Source organism: Danio rerio, chromosome 7 (assembly GCF_052040795.2).
Source record: "Danio rerio strain M-AB ecotype USA chromosome 7, GRCz13ab, whole genome shotgun sequence".
In the NCBI taxonomy this organism is placed as follows: domain Eukaryota; kingdom Metazoa; phylum Chordata; class Actinopteri; order Cypriniformes; family Danionidae; genus Danio; species Danio rerio.
The window spans coordinates 22,042,527-22,057,952 of record NC_141027.1 but is presented as its reverse complement, the minus strand read 5'-3'; the positions used below and the strand labels follow the sequence as shown (position 1 = coordinate 22,057,952).

The window sequence follows — 15,426 nt, the reverse complement described above, 5'->3', positions numbered from 1 at the left end:
CGCTTTTTGCACAGTCTATTTTGATGCTCTTTGAGAAATAATCCAAATATCTCCCTCCGCATTGTGCGTGTGTGGATGTGGACAGCATGCTAATGGTGGATCGTAGGGCTGGAATTGATTAAAAATTGTCATAATGATGATACAGTTTGGAAGCAATTCACTAAGAATGAATTGTGCCCCGCTGTTCGCAGCATTTATTTCATTGTGCTGTTTGATTCATTTTAGCACCCAATTCACTAAAGAAATTATGAAAATCAGGAAATGGAATGATGGCTCCGTCATTTGATCATGTGCGCGCTCAAATGGCACAAGTTTTGAGTGAATTTGTCACTTAAGCTTTCAATAAAAAGCAACAAGAGACAAAAATTATTCCCAAATCGTACATTTCAGGAGGGCTTTTCATGAAACACAGGCATTTTGTGTGAATTCATTTTTATATAAATGGTCGGCATTTGCATGTGCATGAATTAATGAATGGGAAATGATTGTTGCTTATGAAAGAATGTGTTAAATTGCCAAGCAACTGATTTATTGTGATTTTTGTTTGTGATTTATGTACGACTCTTTAACTATATAATATTCACCATTGTATCACTATGTTGTTGTTGTTATTGTTAACATGATTTATTCAAATATGGCCAGTATAAAATTCTATTGTGTACTGGCCACAGCTGTGAACTGACCCACATGAGCAAAGGATCTAAAAACAGACACAGGCACAGCATGCTATCATATACAGAAGTAAACACAGAGGCCACTGAAGTCAGCATTTGTGTGTTTTTTAGAAGAGGTAGGATGTACCACAAAATCCAGTTAATTTGTGCACACACTGTAAGGAGAATAAAGACAATAATAAAGATCTATGAACATGGTACAACTCTTTAAGTTTAGCTTGTACAGTAATAATAATAATTAATAATAATTACTTACATTTATATAGCGCTTTTCTGAACACTCAAAATGCTTTATACATTTTTGGGGGTGAATCTCCTCATCCAGCACCAGTGTGCAGCCTGGATGACATGACGGCAGCCATATTGGGCCGTACACCAGCTGATTGGTGAGGAGGAGTCAGAGTGATGAAGCCAATTATAACATGGGGATGGTAAGAGGCCAGGATCCCAGGGTTAAACCCCTACTGAAGGGATTTTTTATGACCACAGGTTTAACGTCTCATCCAAAAGATAGCGCTCACTAAGCAGTATATAGTCGCCTTCCATATACTGGGGTGTTAGGACCCACACAGACTGCAGGTTGGCCTCACTTCCAGCAGCAACCTAGCTTTCACATGTGGTCTCCCATCCAGGTACTGACCGGGCGCAGCCCTGCTTAGCTTCAGTGGGCGACCATGTGAGAATTACAGAGAGATAGATGTCGGTATACATATCTGTTAAAGTAATACTTCTGAGTTCAACACCCCGCTGTCCCTCTGTTGACTGCTATATTCATCATTATGTGACCAAAGGTCTAGTTTGTAAAATCTTTAGAGCAGAATGACGAATATCTATGAGTCATATAAATGTAATGTATTCTGACTATTTGGACTGAGGTCACCATCTTAAACAACTGACCTAAATCAGATTTGGGACCAGAATTGAAAGTGACCCAAATCAGAAATAAAAAGAAGGAATTATTTGTGATTTGTGCAGCTTTTACAGACCCCACACTGTCCGGTGGGTTTAGCAGGGAATAATTGAGAATAAATGTTGTGCTATGACTATAAATCAATGGTTCATGCAAAAATGCACCAGACCTTATAAAGCTCAGGTTTCTGGGAAAGCATTGTGCAATTCTGAAGGTGATAATACAAGGTGCCACTTTTTGAACAATGTTGCTGGGCAATATTGCAGAGTGATGTTGCTTGCCTATTTTCCTATTGATAATGAGCAACAAATTAGTATTTGTATCCAGTTGACGTACTTAGTTGTCGTATGTCTCACCTGCTTGCTCAAATTTTAGCTTCACACAGGTGAGTGCTTTACAAACTGCTTGTATAAGACACACTTTTTTCTAAACACTTTCTTATAAACACTCAAGGACTCAGCAATAATTTTTTTAAAAAATCAATAAAAAACTGGTAAACTTTGTTATGACATCTAGATATGCTCTCTGGTGATTTGAAGTGCTTCTTTTATCCTCATTTGTAAGTCACTTTGGATAAACCTGTCTGCTAAATGAATAAATGTAAATCCTCTCATTTTCATGCACATTTCTCGCTTTGACTTAATGAAAGGCAGCATTAAAAGAAAAAGGTAACTCACATCCTGACAATAGATATCTCAACTCATGCCAAAATAAAACTTTAAATTGCCTAAAACCATAATCTGTTGCTTTCAACAAGGTGAAGTTGCTACATCTACACTACCTGACAAATGTCTTAGTTTTAGGAACGACAAATACTAAATTGACTTATAGTTGATCATTTGGTATCAGAAGTGGCTTATATGAAAGGCAAAGGCATCTAGATTAGGTTTATTTTACCAAAATAAAATTTGATCATGAATTGATTTTTAATTATTAAATTAGGACAGTAAGGTCTGACTTTGCTTAGACAAAAGTCTTGACACTTAACAGAAATAATTTACAGTATAGAATATAAAGTCATGGTGCAGAGGAAAAGGAATTAATATTGTGTATGACTCTTATAAGCTTGGATAACTGCATCTATACATCTCTGCAATGACTCAAATAACTTTTTAATAGTTGTCTTGAAGAATGGGTTCTTGCAGGACTCTCAGAGTTCATCAAGATTATCTCTGCCTAAATCTTTAGATTCTTCTTCAATGCCTTCCTCTTTCATCTTACCTCAGACATGCTCAATAATGTTAATCTCTGGTGACTGGGCTGCCCAATCCTAGAGCACCGTGACCTTCTTTGCTTTCAGGAAGTATGAGAAGGTGCGCTATCCTGCTGGAGAATTTGCTCTCTCCCGTAGTTTGTAATGTAATGGGTAGCAAAAATGTCTGGATACCTCAGGCTGTTGATGTTGCCATCCACTCTGCAGATCTCTCACATGCCCCCATACTGAATGTAACCTCAAACCATGATTTTTCTTTCACCAAACTTGACTGTAATTTCTGTGAGAATCTTGGGTCCATGCGGGTTCCAATAGGTCTTCTGCAGTGTTTGTGATGATTGGGACAGTTTAATGGATGATTCATCTGAAAAATCAGCCTTTTACTACTTTTCCAAATGATCAACTTGAAGTCAAGTTGTTATTTGTTGCTCTTGGGAACTGGGGTTGACGACAATCTTTAATGACTATCATAAAATAAAAAAATAAAATAAAATAAGACTGTAAAAACTGTAACTGAAGTTAGAAATGTAACTGAATATTTTTGTTCAATAACCCAAAAAAGTTAACTCTATTTGTTGCACATTTGTTTATATTTTTAAAAAGAAAATATTTTGCAGAACTGCATATCACTGATTTACATTGTAAAAAAAACAACAACAAAAAACACTTTTTTTACCAAATTTTCCCTCTGTCTGAACATACTCTTTGACAGCTTATTATTTATCCCATAAAAAGGTACACGTCTAACTGTAATGCCACCAGCGTAATGGTTAGGGAACAGAATAAAGTGTGTACAATATAAAAACCATGGCTTTTAAAAAGTCCCCAAAAAATCGTGTGTTATTTTCTGCATGGCGTATGAGGATCATGCAAGTCCCAGCTGTCCTACTGTCAGGCTCTGTGATGGATTGATCTGCGTTGTTAACTGTCCTTCCACAAGCATAATCTGACCTCTCTTATCTCATAGCAACCTCAGACCACAACACAGTACTTATGAATTCAGGCAGTGTCATCATATTCACAGAAATCCGGCAGGAAGGTCGTAGGTGAGAAGAGCACGAAGAGTTTACTGTATATGTGCTCATGTATTTTTCAGAGTACAGCTGTCTGAAAGCTGAAAGATGCACTTTCACAGGTAACACTGTATATGTGGATGGAGGAAAGCATCAAGACACTTCAGAGTTCAGTGTTTGTGTAACACCCTCTCAACTGAGATGCCTTCATCTGGCTGTTCTTTCTTTCTGTTTTTCCTAGCCTAAAATAAGACTGTAAAATAGTGTCTGTCAGAACAGCTGAAATATTATTTAAAATAACTGGGGTTTGTTTTATTGAAAACTGTATTCCTTGTGATAGCAGAGCTGGATTTCCAGCACCACTACTTAGGGTTGTCGCGATACCATTAATTCACATTACAATAGTGTACCAGCTGAAGTATTGTGATACCAAGTAGTATTGCGATACTGTAATTCATAACTCAAATCTATGAAATAAAGAAAATTATCAGAAATACTGTATTTTATATGATATAACAGGCCTACTTGAATTAAATTCATAATTCCCCTATTATTGAAAAAAGTATTTGCACATCACTTCACTTAAAATGCATTAGTTCTTTTAATTTCTTTTGTAGATAACTGACCAACAAAAAATACATTAAAATAAAGATACAAATTATACCAAATGAAATTCGTTACAAACAGAGCTAATTAGGCTGAATGAAGTGGTCAGAAATTGTTTCAATGTTTCTTTTGGGTTCTTCATCTATTGTTTTTTTTTTTTTTAGTTTTATCAGGTAAGAATCTTGAGCAATTCAAAATTTCACTTTGTGAGTTGTTCTTTTTAAGAGATCGTTACGATTGTTGCTATTAAATCCTTGGTGGGCAAACCTTTTAGACCCGAGGGCCACATCAAGTTTTGCAAACATAGTGAAGGGCCACATGTCAAATACTTAAAAAAAAAATTTAAAAAGTGGCAGTACAAGTGTAACCCCGCCGGTCCTACGCCACCCAACCCGCTCCAAGCTGGGATTGAACCGGAGATTTTCCGCATAGGAGTCGGTCGCTCTACCAAGGAGGCTAAAGACCATGGCCTCTAGTGTCCGTCGCTAGAGCACCTTTAGAGGTCAGAGGAGTGAGGTTTACCTGCACAGCACACACTAGCTAGCCTCTATTACACTCACCCCCCTAAACCTCACTCCCATCCGGGTCACGGCACCAATGTAACCCCGCCGGTCCTACGCCATGCAACCCGCTCCGAGCTGGGATCGAACCAGCAATCTTCTACATAGCAGTCGGTCGCTCTACCAAGGAGGCTAAAGACAATGGCCTCTAGCGTAAGTTGCTAGAACACCTTTAGAGGTCAGAGGAGTGAGGTTTACCTGCACAGCACACACTAGCTGGCCTCTGTTACACATGCATGGAACATTTAACATCGGACTGAAGCATGTCACATAAACACAAAACAGATTTTTTAATAGTTATTATTGAGTCAAATTCACAAGTCAAATGAATTTGCACTGCTATTTATATTTACTTAGCAGTCATCATAAAACAATAAAATAATCACTTATAAAATTTAATTATGATATTAATAATAAGAATATTTTTTACAGTCGAGAATAGAAAAGATATTGTCTGATAGAAAAAATCTCATATTAACACATTAATAATAATTCTTAAAGTTTACGTCAAATTTACAATAATCTAATTTGCACTGCTTTTAGAATATACAGATCAATCATCATAAAACTTGATGAAACCACAAATCTTTAATAAAATAACTTTGTAAAGTGGATTTATGCATGGAAAATATATTCCATGACAAAAATAAACATTTAACCAGCAATTATTAATTTGAGTCAAATTCACAAAAATCTCATTTGAGCTTTTATAAATATGCTCATATCAATCATTATAAAACTATGAGATAAAACGGAAGACGAATCTTTGTTTTTGTTATTTCAAGTCATGTTATTATGAGTGTGTTAATGTGAACAAACAAAAGTTATATTAATATCAACAGCAACACTATCACAAAATACCTGTAGCTGATTCAGTCGTTGCCTAACGACATTAAAAAGTGCTCGAGTGTTTGGAACGTAAATGCGCATTCAGTGTGATCGGCCCCTTAGGTTGTAGTCTTTAAAAACAGCAATACTCTCTTGGCATATTAGAGCCACCGCTTTCTGTCCGATATTGGTGAAGAAGTATTTTGGTGTCCATTCTTCCTTAAACACACAACATTCGGAGTCAGTTTTTTTTTTTCAGTCATTAATGGCTGAGTGCATCTTAATATTCGAGAGTGTGTTCTAATTCTGGTTGCACTAACTGTACCGCGCGCGCAATACTGTTATCGAATGCCGTTCACTTGTATTGCATAATTAATTTACTAATTCTTTAACCAAACCGTTACTCAGAAGTAGCATTTTAAAAACGGATAAGTGTTCAGCGGGCAGCATATGACCCGCGGGCTGTAGTTTGCCCAACTCTGTATTAAATCATATTGACAGGAACAGAAATTAACTGATTCAGATGTCCGTTTGAACTGAAGTGTCAGAAAACCTGCAATATGCTACCATAAAACGTGTAAATTCTACACAGTTTTGACATCTTAAAGGGCTCCACAGTATTAATAAAATAAATGGTCTATTGTTGCACAACCCTGTGAGCACTTTAGTGACTTTTCCACATTAACATTATGTATTGTAGATCGACCATTAATGACGATATTACTGTTTACAAGCTTCACTGGCACCCCCAGAATTTTGGAGCCATGGTATCATGATACTAACATAGTACCGGTAAACTGTCCAACCCTACTACTACTGTAGTCTTCAGTGTCACCGAATTATTGACATCCATTATTGATTATCTTATTATTGACAGTCATTTTAATATAATGATTCATTGTGGAAAAACATATTTATTATTATCATCAGTGTTGAAATCATTTGTGCTTCTTAAAAAATTTTTACAACAAAACCATAGGTCATTAGAGCAAATTTTCAAAATTGAAATTTATACATAAACGTAATATTAGTAATCTGTTATTAATAATATATTTTTTTATTAATGTATGGTTTGTCATGTATGGTTTGTTGTCACAATTGTATCTATGTCAAAAAACTACCTGTGCTTCATGCTACAGGGTCACATTTTTTCATATCTATGATTAGGCCCACACAAAATCTATAACATCAATTTTAGCACATCATTCATTCATTCCTTCATTTTCTTTTAGGCTTAGTCTCTTTATTAATCTGGGGTCGCCACAGCGGAATGAACTGCCAACTTATCTAGCTCATGTTTTTGCAGCGGATGCCCTTCCAGCTGCAACCCATCTCTGGGAAATTTAGCACATAATTGAATCTATTTACTTAAGTAAATGTAAGTATTTAGTTTTATACATTAATTTCAGCTATTATTATTAAAAATATTGAAATATTTTATTAAAAAATATGCAACTGTTTGGATGAATAATGCACAAAAGAGTTTATAAAGTAATATTTCTGTCTTTTAGTAGATACATTATACCAGAGACTTTGTTTACTAAACAGTTGGTTTTAGTTGGAATTGCATTGTAAATGTTATCACAAGTTAAAAAAAAAACTTTATTATTATTATATTATAAGTCAGGTTTTTAGTAATTATACTCTTGAAATCATTCTGCATAAACTGATTTGTTGTTGTTTTTTACATGATTCTGTGCAGAAATTCGGTCTGACCTTACCTGATATGTTTGTCCTGGATTCTTTGTTGAATATAAAGCTCTAACGTTTAATTTAGCATTTACTGCATTTTTAATCAAATAAATGCAGCTTTTTTTTATCATGGTACCTTTTTACAAAGCATGCTCAAATTTATTCAATTATTATCATATTGTCTTTGAAATAAGCATTTGAGTTTTTTTTTTGGTTTGTTTTTTTTTGTTTTTTTACTCTTTAATTGGTCATAAATTAGTTATTATGATAGAAAGCAATTAAAGGGGGATCTGTTTATGTGAAACAAAGTTAAAAGCAGATCAGTGTAAGTTGAAGTTATGTCGATTAAAATACTGTATTTTGTAAAATATTATGGCTTTGTAGTAAATTAATCTCCAGAAGATTAACCAAAAGATTGTTTACTGAATGTCTTGCATGTGTATAATTTTTGCATGTTGCTCTCAGATCCTTTAAACTGGTAAAAAAAAAAAAAAAAAAAAAAAGCAACATAGCTTTTCAAGCATTGATGTTGCTTGGACTATTTTTTCTGCTTTGTAAAATGACCGTATAGTCTGAAGTATATTATTGCAGGTGCAGTTAATGGTGTTTCATTTATCATTATGTACGAAACATGTTACATTTCCTGTGATTATTTTACAGATTTTGATGCATATATGCCATATACAGTTGAAGTCAGAATTAATAGTCCCCTTTTGATTTTTATTTTCTTTTTTAAATATTTCCCAAATGATGCTTAACAGAGCAATGAAATTTTCACAGTATGTCTGATAATATTTTTTCTTCTGGAGAAAGTCTTATTTGTTTTATTTTGGCAAGAATAAAAGCAGTTATTAATTTAAAAAAAAACATTTTTGGGACAAAATTATTAGCCCCTTTAAGCTCATTTTTTTCGATAATCTACAGAACAAACCATCGTTATACAATAACTTGACTAATAACCCTAACCTGCCTAGTTCACCTATGTAACCTAGTAAAGCCTTTAAATGTCACTTTAAGCTGTATAAAAGTGTCTTGAAAAATATCAAGTAAAATATTATCTACCGTCATCATGGCAAAGATAAAATAAATCAGTTATTATAAATAAGTTTTTAAAACTATTCTGCTTAGAAATGTGCAGAAACAATCTTCCCTCCATTAAACAGAAATTAGGGAAAAAATAAACAGGGGCCCTAATAATTCAGGGGGGCTAATAATTCTGACTTTAACTGTATATGCTCTTAGCTTGCTTACGACACGAGAGTTTTTGGGGGATCTCCTCATCTGCATCTTTTTTTACATAACATACGTGTCAATTTCATCACAGTCCACTTAGATTACAACTTATTTGTTTCAGTAGATTAATTCTGAGTCTAGTTTTATTACTATTATGGTCAAAAGCTTGTGTTCTACCAAACCTACAGATCAAACTGACTACAAACATACTACTCCATACCTCACATGAGCAGTAGAACAATAAACTTGAACTAAAATGTGTACTGTATGAAGGACAAATCAATCAGAACACATTATTTAACACACAAAAATATGATAATTAACATAAACAATTCATCCATTCATTCATTTTCTTTTCGGCTTAGTCCCTTTATTAATCAAGGGTTTCCACCGTGGAATGAACCGACAACTTATCGAGCATATGTTTTACGCAGTGAATACCCTTCCAGCTACAATCAGTACTGGGAAACATCCATATACACTCTCACTCACACACATACACTACAGCCAATTTAGCCTACCCAATTCACCTATACTGCATGTCTCTGGATTTGTGGGGGAAACCAGAGCACCCAGAGGAAACCCATGAAGAACATGCAAACTCCACACAAAAATGTCAAATGAGCCAGCCGAGGTTTAAACCAGCAATCTTGAGGTGGCAGTGCCCACTGCGCCACCTTGCCATCCTAACTGGAACCATAAACAATGACATATGGCTCTTACATTATGCTCATAAGCTGGTTTGAAACCAGTTTTCTAAGAAGATGGATGTCTTTTATTCAAAGTTGTGTCTGTTAAGTCATTAAGAGGCACCAGTGCAGCAGGTCTGGTGTACTGCAGGACACTGCCGTTTACGAGGCCGTTTGATTTTACTGTATTTTAATTCCTTTGGAGAATGACTGCATGAGCCCTGGGGATATTATAATGCGCTTGCGTGTGTGTGTGTGTGTGCGTGCGTGTGTATGTGTGTGTGTGTGTGCCCGTGTGCATGTGTGTGCGACTTTGATCAGTAAAGTTCCTGGTGACTTGGAGGCAGATGAAACAGTTTTTCCAAATTAGAGCACCCACTCACTCGTCCTCTGTATCTGCCGTCTCTCTCTCTCTCTCTCTCTCTCTCTCTCTCTCTCTCTCTCTCTCTCTCTCTCTCACTCTCTCTCTCTCTCTCTCTGTCTCTCTCTCACTCACTTCTGTTTATAGCAGATATTTAAGTTATCAGTAGTCATTTCCTTCTCTACATTCTGTTCTTACTGTCTTTTCTCTTTTATAAATGATTTATTGCTGAAATGCTAAATCAATGCCGTATTTGCACATATACACTCAATAAGTGTTCACAACATTTAAAGTACAACTTATGTAATTTCCCTAAGTGAAGTTTCACAAACTAATTTCGAAAGGAGCATGTGATATGATTGACTGCAGCTGGTCTCTATCTAGCCAATCGTATTATTATTCTAAATTTACATAAATATCCAGTCTAACTTCATTCCCTATCTTCGTTTTGGAAGAACCACCCATTCATCCCTTCTCCCTCCTCCTCATTTCTAAGATCGTACAACACGGCGGCTCAGTGGCTAGCACTGCTGCCTTACAGCAAGATAGTTGCCAAGTCAAGTACTAGCTGAGCCAGTCGGCACTTTCTGTGTGGAGTTTACATGTTCTCCCTGTTTTCGTGTAGGTTTTCCCAGGTATTTCGGTTTTCTCCCATAGTGTAAAGACATGTGACACAAGGGAATTAAATAATAGTAACAGTCACAAGCACTTAATGCGTACAAACCGGTGCGATTGGCAGCCTATTTCCATAAAGCTGTCTTATTAAACAAGGTATTGGCTAAACGAATCAGGGGAGCTCTCGAGAACTACCTGATCTCTTATCCTTCCAAATCCTAACGCTCATTGAAGGGAGCCTTGCGCTCATCTATCTCCGACATCAGGGTTCTCTCCTGGGACAGCGTGCTAAACTTGCTAACATATAGCATTATCTAAGTGTGAAAAATATTTATTTTGCAATATTTGTTTTTTTTTTTACTAAAATACAAGGTAAGACTTTATTTTGATGGTCCCTATTGCACAATTTGTTAACTAAAAGTTGCATAGCCACTACAGGCCAATTACTTCTCATTTGTGTATTAGTAGACCATCTTAGTAGACATTTAACTGACTATAAAAAAACTTTGCAAGTACATGTCAACTTACACTAACCCTAACACTATCCCCAACCTAGCAAATGTAACTTAAATAAAGTAATACCAAATACAATAACAGTAAATAAAAGGAAATCTGTCTGATGTTGAGTGTAAAAATGAAAGATAATCACAAAGATAAACAGCGAAACGTTACCTTGATGAAGGCAAGTGTTTGCCAAAATGTGTAGGTGCAGTTTTATGGAATAGCCATGTTAATAAAGAGTTTTTTTTTTTTTTTTTAATCATTTTTTCACATTTTTTTTCGAGTGCCTTGGACTTATAATTTCACTGTTTATCTTAAGAGCACCGACACTTTAATTACCCCTGGCGCACTTTGATTCAGGATTTTTAAAGATAATCACACTTATAATAATATCAGCAATCATGTTTAAAATTATCATAAATATAAAATCTGTCATATAATTTAATAGCATATAATCATTTTTGTCATCTCATACATGTATGGCATTTTTAAACAAAACAAATCGATACAAACATGGTGGCTCAGTGGTTAGCACTGTCGCCTCACAGCTAGAAGGTCACTGGTTTGAGCTTCGACTGGGTCGGTTGGCATTTCTGTGTGGAGTTTGTATGTTCTCCCCGTTTTGGCATTGGCTTCCTCCGGGTGCTCCGGTTTCTCCCACAGTCAAAAGACATGCGCTATAAGTGAATTGGATTAACTAAATTGGCCGTAGTGCATGTGTGTTGAAAATATGCTGTATAAATTGGTATTTTATTCTGACCCCTGATGAATAAAGGGACTAAGCTGAAGGAAAATAAAGAAATGAATGAATACTAACCTAAACTCATGTATTTCACTTATTTGGCAGTGCAGATTTTCTCATTTTAAGTTTTTCTGTTGACTAAAGTATTTCAGTTACCAAAAAAGATTTGACATTTTTACTCTCATTTTGCTCTCCATTAACTAATCTGTCTCTAATGTTTTGTTTTCTTCAGGTTTTCTCAGCACTGGAGATCAGTCTGCCAAAGGGAACTATGGGCTGCTGGATCAAATCCAGGCCTTGCGTTGGCTGAATGAGAATATTGGGCACTTTGGAGGCGACCCTGAACGGATCACTATCTTTGGCTCTGGGGCAGGAGCATCTTGTGTAAACCTACTCATCCTGTCCCACCATTCTGAGGGTAAGTGTCAAATGTGTGTGAGCTACAGTGTTACTTATCAAACTAATACTACCCTACACCGATTTCCATCTCATTGTTAATGATTGTCCATGTGTGTTACCTCACAAAAATGTCTCACCGTCCTGTCCAACTCTGCTCTTTACTCTGCTCGTCAAAAAGTCCACCTTCATCCACATCATCTTCATCATCACTATCATCCTTACCTAACATCAGTCCTACAGCCCTCAGCTGTCAGTCACAGCAGGTAAGCCATGGCAGAAATCACTCATGTCACATTAAGTCACTTCCCTGTGAGGAAATCCAAACCAACAGAAAATGCAAGAGATAAACACACTGTATAAAGAAGAGGATTATGAGTAAACATTAAAGGGATAGCACACCTAAAAATGTTATCTGCTATCAGTTAGTCTCTCTTCACTTATCACAAATCTAAGTTTCTTTCTTCTGTTGAACACAAAAAGGGTAGCCATTGACTTTCATAGCATTTGTTCTTCTTATTATGGATGTCAGTGGTTACTGGTTTCCAGCATTCTTCAAAATATCTTCTTTTGTGTCCAACAGAAAAAAAGATCCTCAAAAAGGTTTTTCACGTCAGCAAATAAAGAGGGAACTTGTTTTTTGTGGGTGAACTTTAACATTGATCAACTGCCAAAAGCAGATAAAAATTGACCGTAGCGCAAAACAGAAAATCAAACGCAATGCCAATTTAGCCAGTTATATTTCATAAATTATGTTCTATCACCTTACTTTAAATCCTGAACTAAAAGGAGCCTCAAACATAAGCAAAACAAATTGTAAAATGCCTCACACATTGAGTGAAATGCCACGTCTTTACAACCCAACCATAATACAGCAGAGTATATCAGCTTTTGTCTTTCCCATTATTTATTATACTTAATTTGCAGGCACTTTTCTTCACTGGTTGCCTGTGTGGTGAATATATTCACTGTTTTCACTGCCATTTTTGAACCCGAGATTACAAGAACAAAAATAAATGACCAGTGTAGAGGCCACTTTTTCCAACTCTTTTTTTTATTGAAGAATTTTAAGCTGGGGTACTATAACTGACATTATATGGAAGCATTTGGGTTGGGAGATAATAGATTTTTGCATGGATGTCAGTTTAGTATGCATTGATTTTTATGAAGAAACAGCTGATCAGTTTTTAAATGCTCTTTAGCATGCTTACTGTTAAGAATTCATTTTTAAGTGAGCTATTTTTTAAATCTATAGCCAAAGTAATGCTGTAGAATTTGTAGAATTTGTAGAATTTTTGAATAATTTTATCAAAAAGCTCTATATATATATATATATATATATATATATATATATATATATATATATATATATATATATATATATATATATATTTTTTTTTTTTTTTTTTTTTTTTTTTTTGGAAAGCCAGAAGAAAACATTCGTCCACTCAAATTATTTGCCAAATATGTATTTTTAATTGGCTTTAGGAGTTTGAAGAGACTTGGAACAACTGAAAATTCACGTAGTACCAGAGTGAACGCTCAGATAGGGTGTGATGGGTTCTTCTTGTGCCTTAACTGCATTGTAAAATCAACTTTATCAAATGAAATGAGTGTAGTTAACTCAAAATTGACTGAAAGTTGATTCTACTCATTTGAAAAGAGTGTTGAACTCTTTTTTAAAGTCAATTAAATACCTCATTACTTCAGCTTAAACAGAGTGAGTTCACAGTACTCAAATATATTCGCTTTTTAACTCAAATAGTTTGTAGCAATCGCTTTCCTCAAATGGTTTGAGTTGCCTTAACTTATTGGGTTTTGCAGTACTCAGTTGGTTTGAATTCTCTTTAATTATTGGGTTTTACAGTGCTCAAATTGCTTCATTTACTCAAAAGGATTAAGTTCACAGTACTCATTAGGATTAGTCTTTTGAACATAAATGGTTTGTTGCAATCAGTTTCCTCAAATGGTTTGGGTTACCTTAACTTTTTGGGTTTAACTGTGTGTCAAAACACAAACAGTTGTCAAAACGTACATCTATTGGACTATTGCACATAAATACAGTCAGATATGGCTCACTACTGAAGGTAAATGTAAAAAGGTGTGCGAGATTAGCGCATGTTTGTGATTATGTATGTTCTTTGGTCAATAAGTAAATAGTTGTAAATGCAGTAAAATTATACTTTTGTCTGAGCATTTATGAACTAACTAGATCTTTTATGAAATTTATTCTCCCCCTCACCAATTTGTTTTTGTTTTTGGGTGGACTGCCCCTTAAATGGATTCATTTATTAAGAAAACTGATCAAGTTTACTGAGGTGGAGCAAAGCACGAAATTAACAAGCTGACTTTCTGAGCAGCGCTTAACTAAATGTGTGTTCGTGATCCTGTTTGGACAAGCTGGGCAAAGAGAAAAGCACAGAGACAAAGCTACAGTAGCTCCATATTGATTTCCCTGGGAAAGGTAACATGCTCTTCAATAATTAAAAAGACAGAAGGAAAGGAAGAAGGGCAGAACAAGGAAAAGAAGAGCCCTTCGGTAAAATCGTTCTGCTCTTCTCTTGTGAGTAAGAAATCGGCTTTGTTTGTAAGCAAAAAGGCAACAAGAGAATAATAGATTTACTGTTATTTTAATGCAACATGGAATTAGTACAATGCTAGCTCAGTAATCACTGAAAAATGTGGTTTGTGCCAAACCAAAGCTTCTTATTCTTTTTTTCTCTCTCTCTGTTCTTTTATTGATGCGATTCCAATTTAAGCTCTATTGGAATTGACATCACATTAATTCGATCCTATTAACAAGCCTTGGCTTTACTGAATATACAATATAATTGTATTACAATTGAATTATAATCAGTATGCATGCAGCCTTTTTGCCCTTATTGTAATTGCGAGACTACGTGAGATGTATGTATTTTGAACATTCAATTTGTCAAACCTTGATAACTTTATTGTTATGGCTTTTTAATCTCTTTTCTTCGTCTGTGTTAAGCTGATTTGACAATCTACATTATAAAGTTCTACGGAAATAAAGATGAACACAAATATTAAACTACAATTGAAGATTAGTTACCCCAAAAATGAACATTTTCTCACCTTTCACTCATCCTCAAGTGCCTCTTTTTCTACACTGTAAAAAGTGATTAGTTACTTAAAGCAAGTAAACCAATTGCAAGACATGCAGCAAGTTGACTTTACAGTAATAATGTAAGTAAACCCATTGTAACTTGGAACTGTCAAGCTGACTTAATTTTCATAATTATGCTGATTGTATTCACTTTTTTAAATAAAAGTAAACTAATCACTTTTTTCCAATACACCTTTATTACACTGTAACAAATCCAGGGTTCCACACAATTCACTCACGTTGTTTCAACACAAATTAATTAAGTT

The 15,426-nt window shown here is 35.1% G+C and overlaps 1 protein-coding gene across 6 annotated transcripts in view; it reads left to right on the top strand.

The window, feature by feature from the left end:
- nlgn2a (neuroligin 2a) overlaps positions 1-15,426 on the top strand; it is a 360,446-nt gene that overhangs the window by 336,425 nt on the left and 8,595 nt on the right. For all 6 annotated transcript variants that reach the window (XM_087259461.1, XM_087259463.1, XM_087259460.1 and 3 more), the window contains 1 exon segment: positions 11,870-12,055. In XM_087259461.1, coding sequence (XP_087115587.1) covers positions 11,870-12,055 — 186 coding nt within the window.